The 14,981-nt window shown below is 45.7% G+C and overlaps 2 protein-coding genes across 4 annotated transcripts in view; both read right to left on the bottom strand.

Moving 5' to 3' along the window:
• SLC20A2 (solute carrier family 20 member 2) overlaps nucleotides 1-3,739 on the bottom strand; it is a 72,098-nt gene extending 68,359 nt beyond the window's left edge. The window contains exon 1 of the mRNA XM_030565338.1: nucleotides 3,662-3,739. The gene's annotated coding sequence lies outside the window, so the exon portion shown is untranslated. The remainder of the gene's footprint in view (nucleotides 1-3,661) is intronic.
• Nucleotides 3,740-4,144: 405 nt separating this feature from the next.
• SMIM19 (small integral membrane protein 19) lies at nucleotides 4,145-10,713 on the bottom strand. Of its 3 annotated transcripts, none has more exons than XR_004000751.1 (4): nucleotides 10,521-10,713; nucleotides 9,240-9,364; nucleotides 5,522-5,645; nucleotides 4,145-5,420 (listed from the first exon to the last, which is right to left on the bottom strand). XR_004000751.1 is itself a non-coding variant. In XM_030565336.1 (3 exons), exons 1-3 carry the CDS (start codon nucleotides 10,676-10,678, stop codon nucleotides 5,581-5,583), a joined length of 348 nt encoding a protein of 115 aa, XP_030421196.1. In that variant the 5' UTR covers nucleotides 10,679-10,713; the 3' UTR covers nucleotides 4,145-5,580. The 3 variants fall into 3 exon arrangements, 1 of the variants encoding a protein (XP_030421196.1); XR_004000752.1 differs by lacking the exon at nucleotides 4,145-5,420 and adding an exon at nucleotides 7,329-7,433 and having other exon boundaries at nucleotides 5,562-5,645; XM_030565336.1 differs by having other exon boundaries at nucleotides 4,145-5,645.
• Nucleotides 10,714-14,981: the final 4,268 nt, after the last annotated feature.

Below are 14,981 nucleotides of genomic sequence, written 5' to 3'. Positions count from 1 at the left end.
GCTCTTCAAAGTAAAGGTCATAAGAGCTAAATCTAATCTGCTTTAATATCTGTACCCTGATTCCATGAAAACAAACACAGCTTCATACTATTACAGAATTTCTGAACATTTCACAGTTGCTCCCAGCTCGGTTTAGCAGAAACCTGGAAAATTCTTAGCTACTGTACATAGAAAGATAACTTTGATTAGTAAATTGGAAAGATCTTTAAAAATATTTTATTAAAACAAACAAGGAGTATTAGAGATAGTTGATAGACATAGCCACACTTCCATTTTACAGATTAATGAGTACCATGAAAGAGACTCCAGTTTTCCAAACACTATTTTTTATAATTTTAAACAAATCCAAAAAGTTAAAGTATTTACTCAAGGATTCAACATCTTATTTCTCAGTCTGTAAGCCAGTTCTTTTCACTGATGACAGTGTGAAACTTCTGAAATCCAGTCATGAACCATCAGGACCTTTTCCAATTTCCATTGTTGTGAGATATGTATTGTACAGAAAAGGAATATTCAGAACTCTCTGCTTGTGTGAAGTTGAGTAATCTTCTGGAGGAGTATTAAAAAGAACCATCCATGGACCCAGTGGATACAGTATTTGGATTCATTTACTGTATTGTACACAGTATGTTGGATGCTTAACTATTGCCTGCCCATGTAACATTACTACCAACTAAAAGACAGTAATTTTGGTTGTTTCCACTACATTAATTTTGCAAGCCCACATTTCTCAATCCCTTCCCACACAGAGACCAATACATCTCTTTGTCCCTTTTTTCCCCTTTTCCTCAACTAGGAAAGAAAGCAACTTCTCTACTAGTCAGTCTACACTGATGCTGGAACCTGGGACTTTGCGAGAGCCATCTTTAAAGGGAGAAATTGAAACTAGTCAATTTCACAAAAAGCAAAAATCATTTTGGTTATCTCTGCCCATGCTCCCTGGCAACCCTTCTCCTCCCCTTCCTCCCTCCCCTCTCAGCCCCCCAGCCCCCCCCCCCAAAACACCAAGGGGGAAAAACCCTCCCAACAACATTTTTGATTATTTAAAAACTTGCATCTCCTGTTTTGTGGAAAAACCACAAACGGGAGAAACTGACAGACTTCATGTGAAATAAGAGTGTACAAAGTGGAAAAAAATATATTTTCCTCTGATTTATTTCAGTTAAGGCAATGGACATTTTACTAGTAATACTAATAGGTATAATATTTTAGATGAGATTTAAGTTTCTAGTAAGATTATATTTAAAAGGTTATGTCAAGACTGCCATATTTCCATAAACTATCAACTAGCAGCTGTTCCCAAACTTTATTGGTTCATATACTACCTTCTTAAAAATTGTTGTGAAGTGAATTGATAGAACATCAAATTCACGTCCTGCCAATGGTTTACACACATCTGTCTGGAAATGCCCCAACTAGTGGATAACCTGTTCTTACTAACACAGATTCAGTGTGAAGGCAGACAAGGTCTATGCACAGTCAATCACACTACATCCTCAGCATTTGTTTTAGATAGGGACAGCATTTCCTACCTCTCCAGTCTTCTGATACAGGGATTGATTTTAATGAGAGACTGCACATTTTCATTAATAGTTAAGCACTTTATTCTTCACTTCCTTCAGAATTATATATCATCCAGTCCTAGTAACTTGTTATTTTTCCAGTATCTCCTCTTTTGACATATCAGTCTCTGACAGTATCTGAACTTTCATGCCTAAAAATCATAGGTCTGGGGTAGGTCTGTGATGAAGCCTAATGCAAAGAATCATTAGTTTTCCACAATGTCCATTTCCTGTTAATTGCTCCCTTTACTCTTTGCTAGTTCATGAACATAATTCTCACAGGCTTCTTGCTTCTAGAAGCTCTTGCTTATTAAATAATTTCTTATTTGTTTATATCGCTTTGGATCTTTGCACTTCAAGCTTCCTCTTAGTCCTCCTAATTTCCATTTACTTGCATTTGTTCTTTTCTATTGGTATCACATGGACTAAAGATAAATCTACACTAGAAACACTGTGGCTGTAGCCAGGGCCGCCGAGAGCGGGTTCTGGCCCCAGTGAAAAACAATTTTCGGGGCCCCCAGCAAGGGCGGACTGGCTAAATAGGGCCGACAAAGCTGGGGAAGCTGGGCCCCCTTCCGGGCCAGGCCCCGGTAATTTATACCAGCTTCTCCCATCCCCCTTTGGCCCTGGCTGTAGCATAGACATTTACTATAGCAGTGGAGGGGGTTCTTCCATTGCTGTAGTAAATCTATCTCTCTGAGAAGTGACAGTTTGCCCACCCTGATCTATGGCCCATGGGTCATTTTAAGCCGACCCTCAAGCTCCTGCTGCGGAGCGGGGTCTGGGGCTTGCCCCCCTCTGGTGCTGCAGCCAGGGTGCAGGGTTGGGGCCACTCCATGCAGCTCCCGGAAGCAGTCGCATTGCACTCCAATGGCCCCCTCCGGTGCTCCAATGGGAGCTGCAAGTGTGGTACCTGTGGACGGGGCAGCATGCAGAAACACCTGGCTGTGCCTCCACGTAGGAGTCTGTGAAAGGACATGCTGCTGCTTCCTGGAGCTGTTTGAGATAAGCACCCTCCGGAGCCTTCACACATGCGCCTCTCCTTACGCCCCAACCCCTTGCCCCAGCCCTGATCCCCCTCCCACCCTCTGAACCCCTTGATCCCAGCCCAAAGCACCCTCCTGCACCCCAAACCTCTCATCCCCAGAACCCACACCCCCAGCTGGATCCTGCACCCCAACCCCAGCCCTGATCCCCTCCCACCCTCCAAACCCCTCAGCCCCAGCCCAGAGCACTCTCCTACATCCGAAACTCATCCCCAGCCCCCTACCCCAACCCATTTTGTGAGCATTCACAGCTCGCCATACAACTTCTATTCCCAGATGTGGCCCTTGGGCCAAAAAGTTTGCCCACCCCCGTGACAGAAGAATTCTTTTGATCTATCTACTGGCTTATACGGAGCATGAAGTTTTTCACAGCCCTGGGCAATGTCGTTGGGCTGATCCCTTTGTTCCGCAGACCTGCCTTAACTTGAAGAGTCTCCATCCTCAGGGGAACATTTCTTTCCCTAATTCTGCCTGCATGGATTTTTTTAAACTACGTTCTTCACTTTAAAAAAAAAAAAAAAGTCTAAAGGTTAGTGCCCCGCAGTTTGCTCCTTGAGCCTGCTCCACGGCGGTGCCTGGGCACCGTGACACGCACTGAACAGCCGCTGCGGAGCCCTGGTGTCTGCACACGGCCGGCCGGGGGGCGCGGGGGGGCGCAGGCCCTCGCGCGGCTCCAAACAGCCGCTCTCGCTGCGGGGCAGCCCGGGGGCAGCACAACCCAGCTAGTGCACTGGGACCCTGTCCCTGGGGGAGCCCCCCCCTTGCGGCGCGGCTCCTGCGCTCCCCCCACGCAGCCCCCTGAGTGCGAGGCCCGCAGCATCTCGCCACGGGCGGGGGCCTGGCGCCGGGGGATCTGAGGGGGGTTGTGGCGCCAGGCGGGGCCCCGAGGGCTAGTGAGGGCCGGGCTGGGGCAGCCCATCGCCCGGCGGGCACCGGCTGAGGAGCGGCGGTAACCTCCGCCCGGGGAGCCTGACTCCGGACGTTCCTGGCCCCAGGGCCGGACACACACCGGGGGGGAGGGGCTGCGCCGCGCGCGCGGCAGCTCCTACTTACCGCCCAGCCGGCGCCTCCCAGCCTCGCGCTCGGCACAGGCACAGCGACTCCCGCAGCGCGCGCCCGCGCGCGACCCGGATACGGAAGCGCGGAGAGCCGCGAGGACACGGGCCCAGCGTCACTTCTGGGGGCCACTGACTGGGCCCGGTGGCCGAGGGGTGCGCGCGCCTGCTAGGGATGCCGCGGCCCCTGCGCGCCGCACGGGCCTGAGGCGGCCGCTCTCCCCCGCCCCGGCTCCTCGGACTGACCCCTCTCGCCCCCCCGGCTCCCCTTCGCCGCAAGGCGTCACAGCAGGACACTCCCGGGTCCCGGAGCTCGTTCTTCACTCGCCCAGCGCCATCGTTGAGATCTGCTCTGGTCGCCGGGGGGCAAGCAAGCGTCACTCCCTCCAGGGTGTCTCGGGAGCGCATGTAAACGCCAGGCTCGTGTCCCCCAAAGCCCACTGTAGCCAAGCAAATTTCTCAGAAAAGCTCTTCAGTCAGCTTCAGTTCAATATGTATTTTACTATTAAATGCCATTAAACAAATTAAAACATAATACAAAAACCATTTCACATACCCAGGAGTACTTTAAGAAGGGGAAATTAAGGCTGATAATCAGGATAAAGTTCCCAACATGAGATCTAATCTTCCAAAGGAAGATCCACCACTTGAAATTTACAAGTAGAAACTTTAGTATAAATACAATCCTTCACTAGCAGAAGGATAGACATAAATTAATAGGTTTCTTCAATCTCTGATTTCTCTGATATCCAACATGTTTACAAGTTTAACTTCCCTGCCCACTGAATATTATTTTACAGATGTATTCACCTGCATATTTCCTGTCAGAATCATCATTTCCTCTCTCTATTTCTCTCTATGTATTATTTCTCCATCTGTACAGATTATAGTTTATACAGCTCTACTGGCATTTTAAAGGATACAAGTCAGATTTTCTGTCCCAATCTGATCCTAAGAGACTCACCAGTTTGCACTGGCTGATAACTGCCCCTGGGACTGGGGGAGGACATAAGAATGGCCATACTGGATCAGACCAATAGTCCGTCTTCCAACAGTGGCCAATCCCAGGTGCTTCAGAGGGAATGAAAAGAACAGGCAATCAAGTGTGCCAGCTAGCCACAGAGAGACCTCACTTAGCTAGCTGGTTTATTGGAGCCCTCTCTAATTTTAATAATCTTTGCTACAGCATTTCAATATACAGTCCTTTAGCAAACAAGACTTATGCACTACCCTTATGAGGTTAGCTTTCATTAAAGCTTTAGCATGGAAAAGGTGCAGTACTATAATTATGCTCTCTGTTCAGATGAAAATTTCATTTTTTTCCTTTTTTCCATAAGGCCAATGATATAAATTTCTGGCTCTCAAGAGCTATTCATTTCAGCTGTCAATTTACAGCAGCACAATTATGTGTACTGTAAGTGTTCTGTAGTCCCTTACAGCAGAAGCCAATGATGTTCAAATGAGATATACAACTTGGCAATGTTCAGGCACAGCATGACTTTTCCATGTGTTCCCCTAAGAAACCATCAGAGAAGGAGACAGACAGTAGAAACTTACCTAATCACCCCAATGTCCTCTACTGCCATGTTGCAAAAATACCCCTGGTTCAGCAAAGGAGCTGATCACCAAAGTATTGGCAACAGTGGAAACCACTGGAACATTTTGAACATCTCTTTAGTATGGACTACAGCCATCTTCCCTCAAGTGTTTCTTTGAGCATTTCATTTTTAAAGAATCAGCAGATGTTCGGTAAGTACCTAAACAGGTCCAAAGAAAAGTTTCCAAGAAATATATTTATAGGAGAGGGTTTTTTTTAAAAACATATGCCATTAAAGTTCCTTCGAAAATGACTCCATACCAACTCTCCTGTCATTATCAGCACTGTAAAAATTGCTTGAGTTCCCATAATTTGAGACTTCATTCCATTAAGAGCTGTACGCTGTCAGTCTGTTTCTGTGGCGGCTGTTGGTCATACTTCCTTGCTGGAAAAGAGTTAAAACATAATTAAATTATGTTATCCCTTATACTCTATAAAGGCATGGTGATCACTGAGAAGGTGGATTTAATAGGAAGAGTAGCTCTAGTATGAGACCAGTCTTGGTCTGTAATTTAAATAAACGTTTCATTGAAGAAAAACTACTGATTTCACAAAATTTCCAATTCATTATATTTGGAGGCAGTAACTACTCAACAAAAATTAGATGTTATATTCTACTTAAACTGACAGGGTGTCAGAACCCTTAATGCCACAATTTGTTATTTTTTAATTGAAGACAACAGTAAAGGATGCAAATATATATATACACAACACTGCTAAGAAGGTTGTGTGGGCATGAATCAATCTATTACAACTTGTAAAAGATTCTAATCAGTAAGAATATAGTCCCACTCTCTGTGACTAAAAAGCTCTAGAGACTACTAAGAAAAAAGGATTAGCCAAGTTTATTACCCAGTGGAAACTACCTGGGCAATAAATTTGATTTAAGCAGCTTCTAATATGCCAATTGTGACCATGAAGCAAAGTATCTCAGCCTGAGATAAACTATTTATAAAGACAGCTCATAACTTCAGAAGGGGTGGAAGAGTTGGGCACTCAATCCAGCTCACCTGTTCTGGAAACCCAGAGGGTAGACTTAAGACATCCTAATGAAAGACAGAGGAGATGGAAAGGAGAGTTGTCACCCTAGATGGGAAGGGAAACATCTGGGATACATCCTGAAATCTTTCAGTCACAAATGTAGACAGAAAGGGGAGAGGATCTCCCTAAATTTTTCTAAACAATTACCTCTACACCTTCAAAGGCAATTAAAAGTACTAGCAAAACTCACACTGGTGAGAAACTCTATCTATTCCACTCTCTGAGGTATCCAGTTGTCAGTGAGCACAAGTCGCATTATTTGGCAGTGATTTGAAAGCAGAAGCTACCATCAGCATCAGCTGTACACAGCAGAATGCACGATGAAGGCTGCTTTTAAAAGAGAACTGGATAAATTCATGGTGGTTAAGTCCATAAATGGCTATTAGCCAGGATGGGTAAGAAACAGTGTCCCTAGCCTCTGTTTGTCAGAGGATGGAGATAGATGGCAGGAGAGAGATCACTTGATCATTGCCTGTTAGGTTCACCACCTCTGGGGCACCTCGCATTGGCCACTGTCGGTAGACAGGATACTGGGCTAGATGGACCTTTGGTCTGACCCAATATGACCGTTCTTATGTTCTGAACTACTCCAATAGGTGAGTGCAGGTACACAATGGTTCAATACCTTTAGTCAAATTTCTCTCCAAAGACTTCTCCCCAAATGGATATGCCTTTCAGGGACTGCCTCCTGTGATGACATTGCTCAGACTTACTGCCATTGACCCACTGAGACAGTCCTGGCAAAACCTATACTGCCAATTTATATATACTCAGAAGTTATAAGGAAACAATGCAAAATTGTGGTTCCCACAGCAACTCTAGCTATACTCTTGCATATATATGGTATATTTTATTATTGTAGATTAAATTAATGCATAAGCGCTATATGGCCATTGTGGGCTTGGTGAGAACAACCCCAAAAAACTTACTTTCTTCTAACAATCCTTTTCAGAAAGTATACACTGTAATAGATGCACACATTTGAGTTTTGTGCTTCCAGTCTAAAACCAGCTGAAAACTCCCATACCTGAAGAGTTTTGAAGGATGCTAGCTCCCAGTGTAATGGCTAGCTGCCATGGAAGTTTGGAGTATCAACATATCAAACATATCTCCAGCTATGCAGGGAAAGCAGCTGGAAGGTGACAAGGATCTATTACAATTTGTATCTTATGAAAATAATTCCACCCACCCCACTTATATCAACAGTTTTAAAATAATCCCCCTCTTGGAGGCTAAAGTTCAAAGAGGTCTCCCAGAAAGAGAAAACTAGCACCCAAGGGATCAATGAACAAAAAAGTTAAACTGCCAATTGCAGTTTTCCAGCACCAATTTGGAGTAAATAAACCACTCCTAGAACCATCATCAGAAATATCCCACATCTACTGTGGAAACATCCCATCATTCTCCAGCTAAGTGGGGGGAGGAAGAGGAGCAGTATCAACCCTGCAGTATGTAAGTAAAGGTATACCACCACCAGAAAGTGCTAAAGAGTTTTCTAGAAACAGAATCCTTTCCCCATAAAACAAGAACTTCTAAAAAGCAAGCATTCAGAGGAGCATAGGAACCTGTTAACCAGAGATCATGACTGATACTGACCCACCCACTCAGTTTAGGAACCATCTATCAGGGAGCCAGTCTGCAATCATGCTGTTCCTTGCCAAAAATGCAACTCAGAATACATAGGCCCATCAATGGCCATTAGCTAAGATGGTCAGGGTTGCAACCACATACTCTGGGTGTCCTAAGCCTCTAATTGCCAGAATCTGAGAGTGAACAACAAGGGAGGATCACTCGATAACTGCCCTGGTCTGTTCATTTCCTCTGAAGCATCTGGTATTGGCCAGTCAGAAGACAGGATACTGGGCTAGACGGGCCATTGGTCTGACCTAGTATGGCCCTTCTTATGTTCTTAGTTTGTGGGACACTAAAAATTCCCACACCAGAAGGGCAGTAGGATATGGGAGATGTGATCCTGTCCTTCCTTGCTCATTCATAGATTAGATGGTGGCCTGATTTTAGAATTGAAACCACCTTTTAGACACCAGAACTCAAAAACATTAGATATTTCTTGGTCATCTACCCTTTCATAACTGTGTATGGTTATTATTCATTGGGGTGGAGGGATGCCATCAGGGAGTTTTTTGAGGTTCACTGATTCTGAGGGTGTGCCTGAGATGGCCAAGTGTCAGAGCAGCCACTTGGAGCTCTGCTCTGCCACACTGCCTCCTATGCCAGTCTGGGGGTGGCTGGTGCAGTTCTGATAGCTACATACCAATGAAGAGTTGCCCAACACTAGGGAAATTCCCTGATGACCATTTACGGCCAGATCCCACTCCCCTTGTGCCATCTGAACAGATACAGTTGGTATCGTAATAAAGAATTGGGAACTGTTGGTACACATAAATGATACACATACAATAATAAAACTTTCATGGAAGCAAAGTTAGGCCAATGCTGAGAGCCTATGAAAATCCCACCTTTAGCTCTTTGCAGTTATAAATACTTCTGTTGCACATTAGTATTTGGAGGTCAGACTAGATAATCATAATGGTCCCTTCTGGCCTTAAGAGCTATTTCTAATTGCCACATTAGATTCATTACCCATACAGTAGGGGCCTGATTCTGCAATGTGCTGCACATGGTGAATCTGCATAGAGCCCTATTGAAGTTACCATATTTCAGGATCAGAGCCTTACATGAGAGTTACACATGTGTGAGGACAGAACTAGGCCCTTAGATTTTCCATAATTGTTAGTTTCCGACAACGTAGAACCTTTCACAAAATAGAGCAGGGCGCCCTCAATGTAAGATTCTGGGTTTTGTTCTACTCATTATACAAAGAGATACAGTGTCCAAACATTTAATCCATTTTAAAACATGCATCTTTCTTTGACTGGTCAAAAATCTGAACATCGCAGAGGTCAGAGCATGATCTTACCGAGAGAATACATCTCTAATTGTTGTCGTAAGCGAATTTTTTTCATACTGTCATAAAAGTTTGGCTCTGACGGTGCCTCTGCTGTAGGAGGCACTGTGAATATTCGCATGATCTTCCTTTTATTCCTAAAATATAGAAAGGAATATTAAATAATTTGCAACACAATATTTCCAAGTATTTAAAAAAGAGTATCTTCCAGGGTCTTTATTTACAAGCTAAGTATTAAAAGACTACCTTGAGCACAACAAATTTCATGTGGTGGGAATGGGGCTGAGGAGCTTGTAGTGTGGAATGGGGCTCAGGACTGGGGCAGAGGGTTGGGAGGTGGGGGAAGGGGGGCACTGGCTGGGGGTGCAGGAGGGGGCTCAGGGCTGGAGCAGAGGGTTGGGGTGGAAGCTATAGGGTGCGGCCAGGGTGAAGGGTTTGGGGTACCAACTGCCCCAGGGCTGCAGTGAGGAGAGAGTATTCCCTCCCAGTCCTCTCTTGCCGCAGCAGCTGCGGACTGGGTGAGGGGCTCCTCTCCCCCGCAGCTCCGGTGGGGCAGGGCTGGGGGAGAGGTGCCTCTCTCCACCTGCCTGCATGGCCCTTGAGAGCTTGCTGCACAGCCACACAGTTTACAGAGAACATAGGTTCAGAAGGGCTAGTGGGCAGGAGACAGACTAGGGAGCTAGAGAGGTGACAGCATTGAGCTGGGGCCTGCAAGGGAGCGGGGAGGGCTGCAGGGACACATGGAGAAAGGGGCAGATATGCATGACTGAATGGGACAGGCTAGGGATCAGCCAAGGTCTACATGGTGGATGCTCCCCAACAGTCCTTCCCCCTCTTAAAAAAACTGTTCTATACTTCTCCCACCCACATCAAACAACCCTACAGGTTTACTCCCAGGCTCCTTTCCTCTCCCTGAGCTCCTCCATTACCACAGCTCCCCACAGAGTTTGCACCACTTCTGAGGGGCGCAGGAAGTAGATTTCCCTATCGTAGCCTAAATAATTACTGAACGCTCCGAATTCATATGCCTAGGCAGGAATCTATTTGCCAAGCAGCCCTTTCCGGAACCGTTTGTTGTTGTTCTCTGTATCGCCGATAAGATACTTGCAGGCGGGTATTTTGAAACACGTCACCCAAGTAATTCAAGCCGGCCCGATTCCAGGGTGCTTGTTTGACAAATAAATCAGGCACCGTTTGGTTTTGGCACAGACCCCCCGGCGTGCAGCCCCCCCGGGCGGAAGCAGGGCAGCTAGGAAAGGCACCCGGCCGTGCGCTGGGCGGGGCTCCCCTCACCGGCGGGCGTAGACCAGCAGCGCCAGGCTGGCCAGCACCACCAGCAGGTAGACGTTGGTAGCCTCGTTCCAGGCCTCGTGCACCGAGTAGTCGATGGCGTCGCTGTCGCTCATGACACCGGGCCCGGCAGCGCCCCCGCCCGCGCCTGCCGCTGCCATAAAGCGCCGCAGCAGCACTGGCGCCCGCTGCCCTGGGTGCACCACACTGCGGCGCACCGGACGTGAGGTCACTGGACCCGACGTCACTTCCTGGGGGCGGGGCTAGGCGGCGGCTGGCTGAGGCGCCTGGGATGGGCCTGCCGAGAGGGCGGGATAGACGCGGCCCAGCGCAGGGCTGCGCGGCGGGGTGCGCCGCCCGCTGGCAGACAGGTGCCCTCTGTCGGCGTGGGAGGCATCGGCCGCCAAGGGGACCGCGGCTGGCTCTGGGGAGCAGCACGTGGCGTGCCCAGCGGCGACGAGCCCTGAGGCTAGTTCAGCCCTAGAGCGGGTTACGGGCCTCGCTGCCCCAGGAATAGCGCTGAGGCGCGAGGCCCGGGGCGTCCCTGTTAGACGTTTTGCAGAACAGGCGCTGTCAGACAAACACCTGCTCGGGATGGTTTAGGTATAACTCGCCCGGCCTCAGCATGGGGTGGGGGGGCTGCATTAGAGCATTTCTTGAGGTCCCTCCTACCTCACATTTTTATGATTATCACAGGAACTGGGGCCTTAAACTCCCAAAATCGTGACCTAGCAAGTATCAGAGGGTAGCCATGTTAGTCTGGATCTGTAAAAGCAGCAAAGAGTCCTGTGGCACCTTGTAGACTAACAGACGGTTTGGAGCATGCATCTGAAGAAGTGGGTATTCACCCAGGAAAGCTCATGCTCCAAAACATCTGTTCGTCTATAAGGTGCCACAGGATTCTTTGCTGTTCGTCTATAAAGTGCCACAGGACTCTTTCCAGCAAGAATGTTGCTCCTGAAGCTTATCAGACAAAGCAGACTTTATTATATCAGAATAAAAATTACAAACCCAATCCTTATAAAAACCAACCATTTTGGCCTTTTGCTGCATGGGACTGAATAGCTCCACCACACAGCATGGGCAACAAGAGTTAAAGAACACCAGGCAGTTATGCATAATTATATTTCATTGAAACATAGTAGCATACAGTTAGGGTGTTGTGTAACCACTGAGAGGAATTTACCACTTAGCAAACATTTAATTAACATTGGTTCACATGGAATTTAAACCTTCTTAACTTCAGTGCTCTAGTATAAGATACACGTTGTGTAATGCTGTTAGTTTATGTCATTGATCACTGCAATTCTTTTGTCCTTTTTACAGCATTTTGAAACCACCTGATAAATTTTATTAGGTGTTTTTTAAATAGTATTTTAAATACTATCTGAACAGCAAATTATAGTCTCACAAGGAAAAAAATAGAACATAGGTCTGGTCAGGTCAAACCAACCTGATTTCATCCTTTCATGAGATTACAAGTTTGGTTGACATTGCTAAAGATAAATGCATAGATGTAACTACTTAAACTTCTGTAAGATGTTTGACTTAGTACTGCATGGCATTCCATTAAAAATTTAGAACTATACAACCACAATTAAGCACATGTTCAATGAGTTAAGAACTAACTGACAGATCTCAAGAAGTAGTCAATAGAGAATCCCCATTGAATGGGTGTGTTTCTAGAGTCGTACCATCAGCACTGGTTCTAGGACTGACTGTGCAACAGTTGTATCAATTATTTGGAAATAAATATAAAATCACTGCTAATAATATTTGCACATGACACAGATTAGTGGAATGGTAAAATATGATGAGGATAGGGCAATTATACAGAAATATATTTTAATACAACCAAATACAAAGTCGTACTTACAAAATGGAAAAATAAACTCTGGAAAACAGTAATTCTACAGAAATTAGGGGTTATACTGGACAAGCAACAACATAAGCTCCCAGTGCAATGCTGTGGCAAAACCAGCTAATGTGATACATGGACATATAAATGGGGAGTAGGGTGGAGCTTTTACTTATGTATACAGCATTGGTGAGCCAGATATTGAAATATGTCCAGTTCTAGTGTGCACATTTTAAAAAGGCTGTTGAAATATTGGAGAGAGCACAGAAAAGAGCCCCACAAATGATTTGAGAACTGGAGAACATGCCTTACAGTAAGAGATTTAAAGAACCAAATCTGTTTAGCTCATTAAAAAGATTGACAGGTGATTTGATTATAGTATATAAGTATCTTCATAGGGAGAAAATTCCAAGTACAAAGGGGCTCTTTAATCTAGTAGAGAAAGGCAGAACAAGAAACAATGACTGGAAGCTGAAGGAAGACAAATTCCCATTAGAAATAAAGCAGAAATTGTTAATGGTGAGATATGATTAACTATTGGAAGTAGTAGATTCTCCATATCTTCAAGTTAAGACTGGATGCCTTTCTGAAATATATGCTTTAGCTAAATACAAGCTCTTGGGCTCAATACAGGGGTAACTACGTGAAATGCAGCCCAGACTCATGGCAGAACAAGGCAGCCAGAGAGCTCTCAGCCCATCCATTTGGAAGAAGCCTGCCTGACCAGAAAGGCTCTAGCATTCCTGGAAAGTCAGCCAACCTGTGCTGTATCAGACCAAGCAGGTTCTGGAGCCATATGGCCTCCACCAAGAACAGGCAAGTGTACGCAGCTCAGATTTACTAGTACGCGTATCCCAGCTGATCTCAGTTGCCTGAGTAAAACACTAAGAGAGAAAGCTACCCACATTCCTGGAAGTGAATTAGAAAATGGGGAGCACTGGGGTAATATGGTCCTGGCATAAAGCACAACTAAGTCACTGTCTGAGCCTGCTTGATTAAGCTCAATGGAAGCCTTGCTGTTGACTTCAGTGGGCACAAGATCAGGCTATCAGTGAGCAGCTGCATTTTGCACCAAGTAGGATACGTGGCAGTAATCCAGCCTGGAGCTGACAAAGACATGGATGATTATGGCAAGGTCTCTATCCAGGCCCACATTGTGGAAAACACTTAAGCATGCACTTAAATTCATCTTAAGTAAGAACATGCTTACTTTTCAGTGAAAAGTTAAGACGCCTACTGCTTGTTTCAAAAGGTTTCTACTGAATCAGTAGGCTATGAACCTGAGACAAGTGAAAACTACCATATCTCAGAATAAAAATCACAACGCTTGCTATTATACAAAAGAAATAGAGACTGGTATCTGCTTCTTGGGAAGAGTGATATTTCCCACACAGCATGGGGAACAAGAGCTGAAGAACACGTTAAACATAATTACATTTCATTAAAGCATAACAGCATCCAGTTAGACTGCTGTGTAAAGTCCTACAGGGAGTTTATCATCTAGCCAACTTTATTTAGAACAGTTAATTAAATGCTGATTCACAGGAAATTTAAGCTGTTTCCCACTGAATTGCAGTGTTCTAGGGGGGTCTTGTTTTCTTTTTACCAACTTGTTGAAATCTCCTGTTAACTGGCTTAAGATAGCCTGCCTAGACAAGATTCTTGTGATCTGTACAGGGAGATAGAAGGAATCAAAAGAACAATTTTTGCTCTCTCGATTTTGTTGTTGTCATTTGTATTTCACTAATTCCTATAGGCTCTCATTGAAATCGGGGCTCCATTGTGCTAGGTATTGACAAACACATGGTAAGAGACAGTCCCTGCCACAAAGGTGCCTGTCCCATTGATTTCCTCTGAGGATCTGGGCTTTACAGGCTAAATAGAGAAGACAAGGGGGGCGGGGGAGGTGAAACAAGCACAGAGAGTTGAAGTGACTGACCGAATGTTAGACAGGGTCAGTGGCGGAGCTGGAAATATTACTCAGGTCTCAACTCCCAGTCCTGTATCCTAGCCACTGATCTACACTGCTTCTCAATGTACAGTTTTTTGTTTGAGTTAATTAAATGTAACGCTGATTATCTTTAAGGGCCTGTTTCTACACCCCTCCTGCAGCCAAAAAAAGCTGGATTCTATCTCCCCCTTCTCTCTCACAAACATACACATAGTTTTGTGACTAGTAGCGTTATATGTTGCTTTTGGTGGCGGGAAAGGGGCATCTAAAATCAGTGGTTTGCTTAACTCTTGTCTACACAGCAAAGAAAAATCCACAGCTGGCCTGTCTTAGCCAACTTGAATTTGCAGGGCCTGAGCTCTGGGACCCTAGACCTGTGGGTTTTCTTTGTGGTGTAGACCTATCCTCAGAAAGCCGTCTTCCCAGACCTGCAGCATGTGGCACAACTCTCCTTCAGTGAGACAACATGGAACCTGCCAAATGGGAGCTGTTGTTTCCCTCCACAGGGTTTTGGAGGGGTAAGCCCTAGCTGGGGCCTGCTGCAGCCTCTTTATAGCAGCTCAACTGCTGTGAAGAGACTACAAAACCAGCTTAGCTGGCCCAGGGAATTCCCTCACTATAGATTCAAGAGAAGGAACCATTGTGATTACAATGG

Source organism: Gopherus evgoodei, chromosome 5 (assembly GCF_007399415.2).
Source record: "Gopherus evgoodei ecotype Sinaloan lineage chromosome 5, rGopEvg1_v1.p, whole genome shotgun sequence".
Classification (NCBI taxonomy): Eukaryota; Metazoa; Chordata; order Testudines; family Testudinidae; genus Gopherus; species Gopherus evgoodei.
The sequence above is the reverse complement of the archived record's forward strand: the minus strand, read 5'-3'. Positions and strand labels throughout refer to the sequence as shown.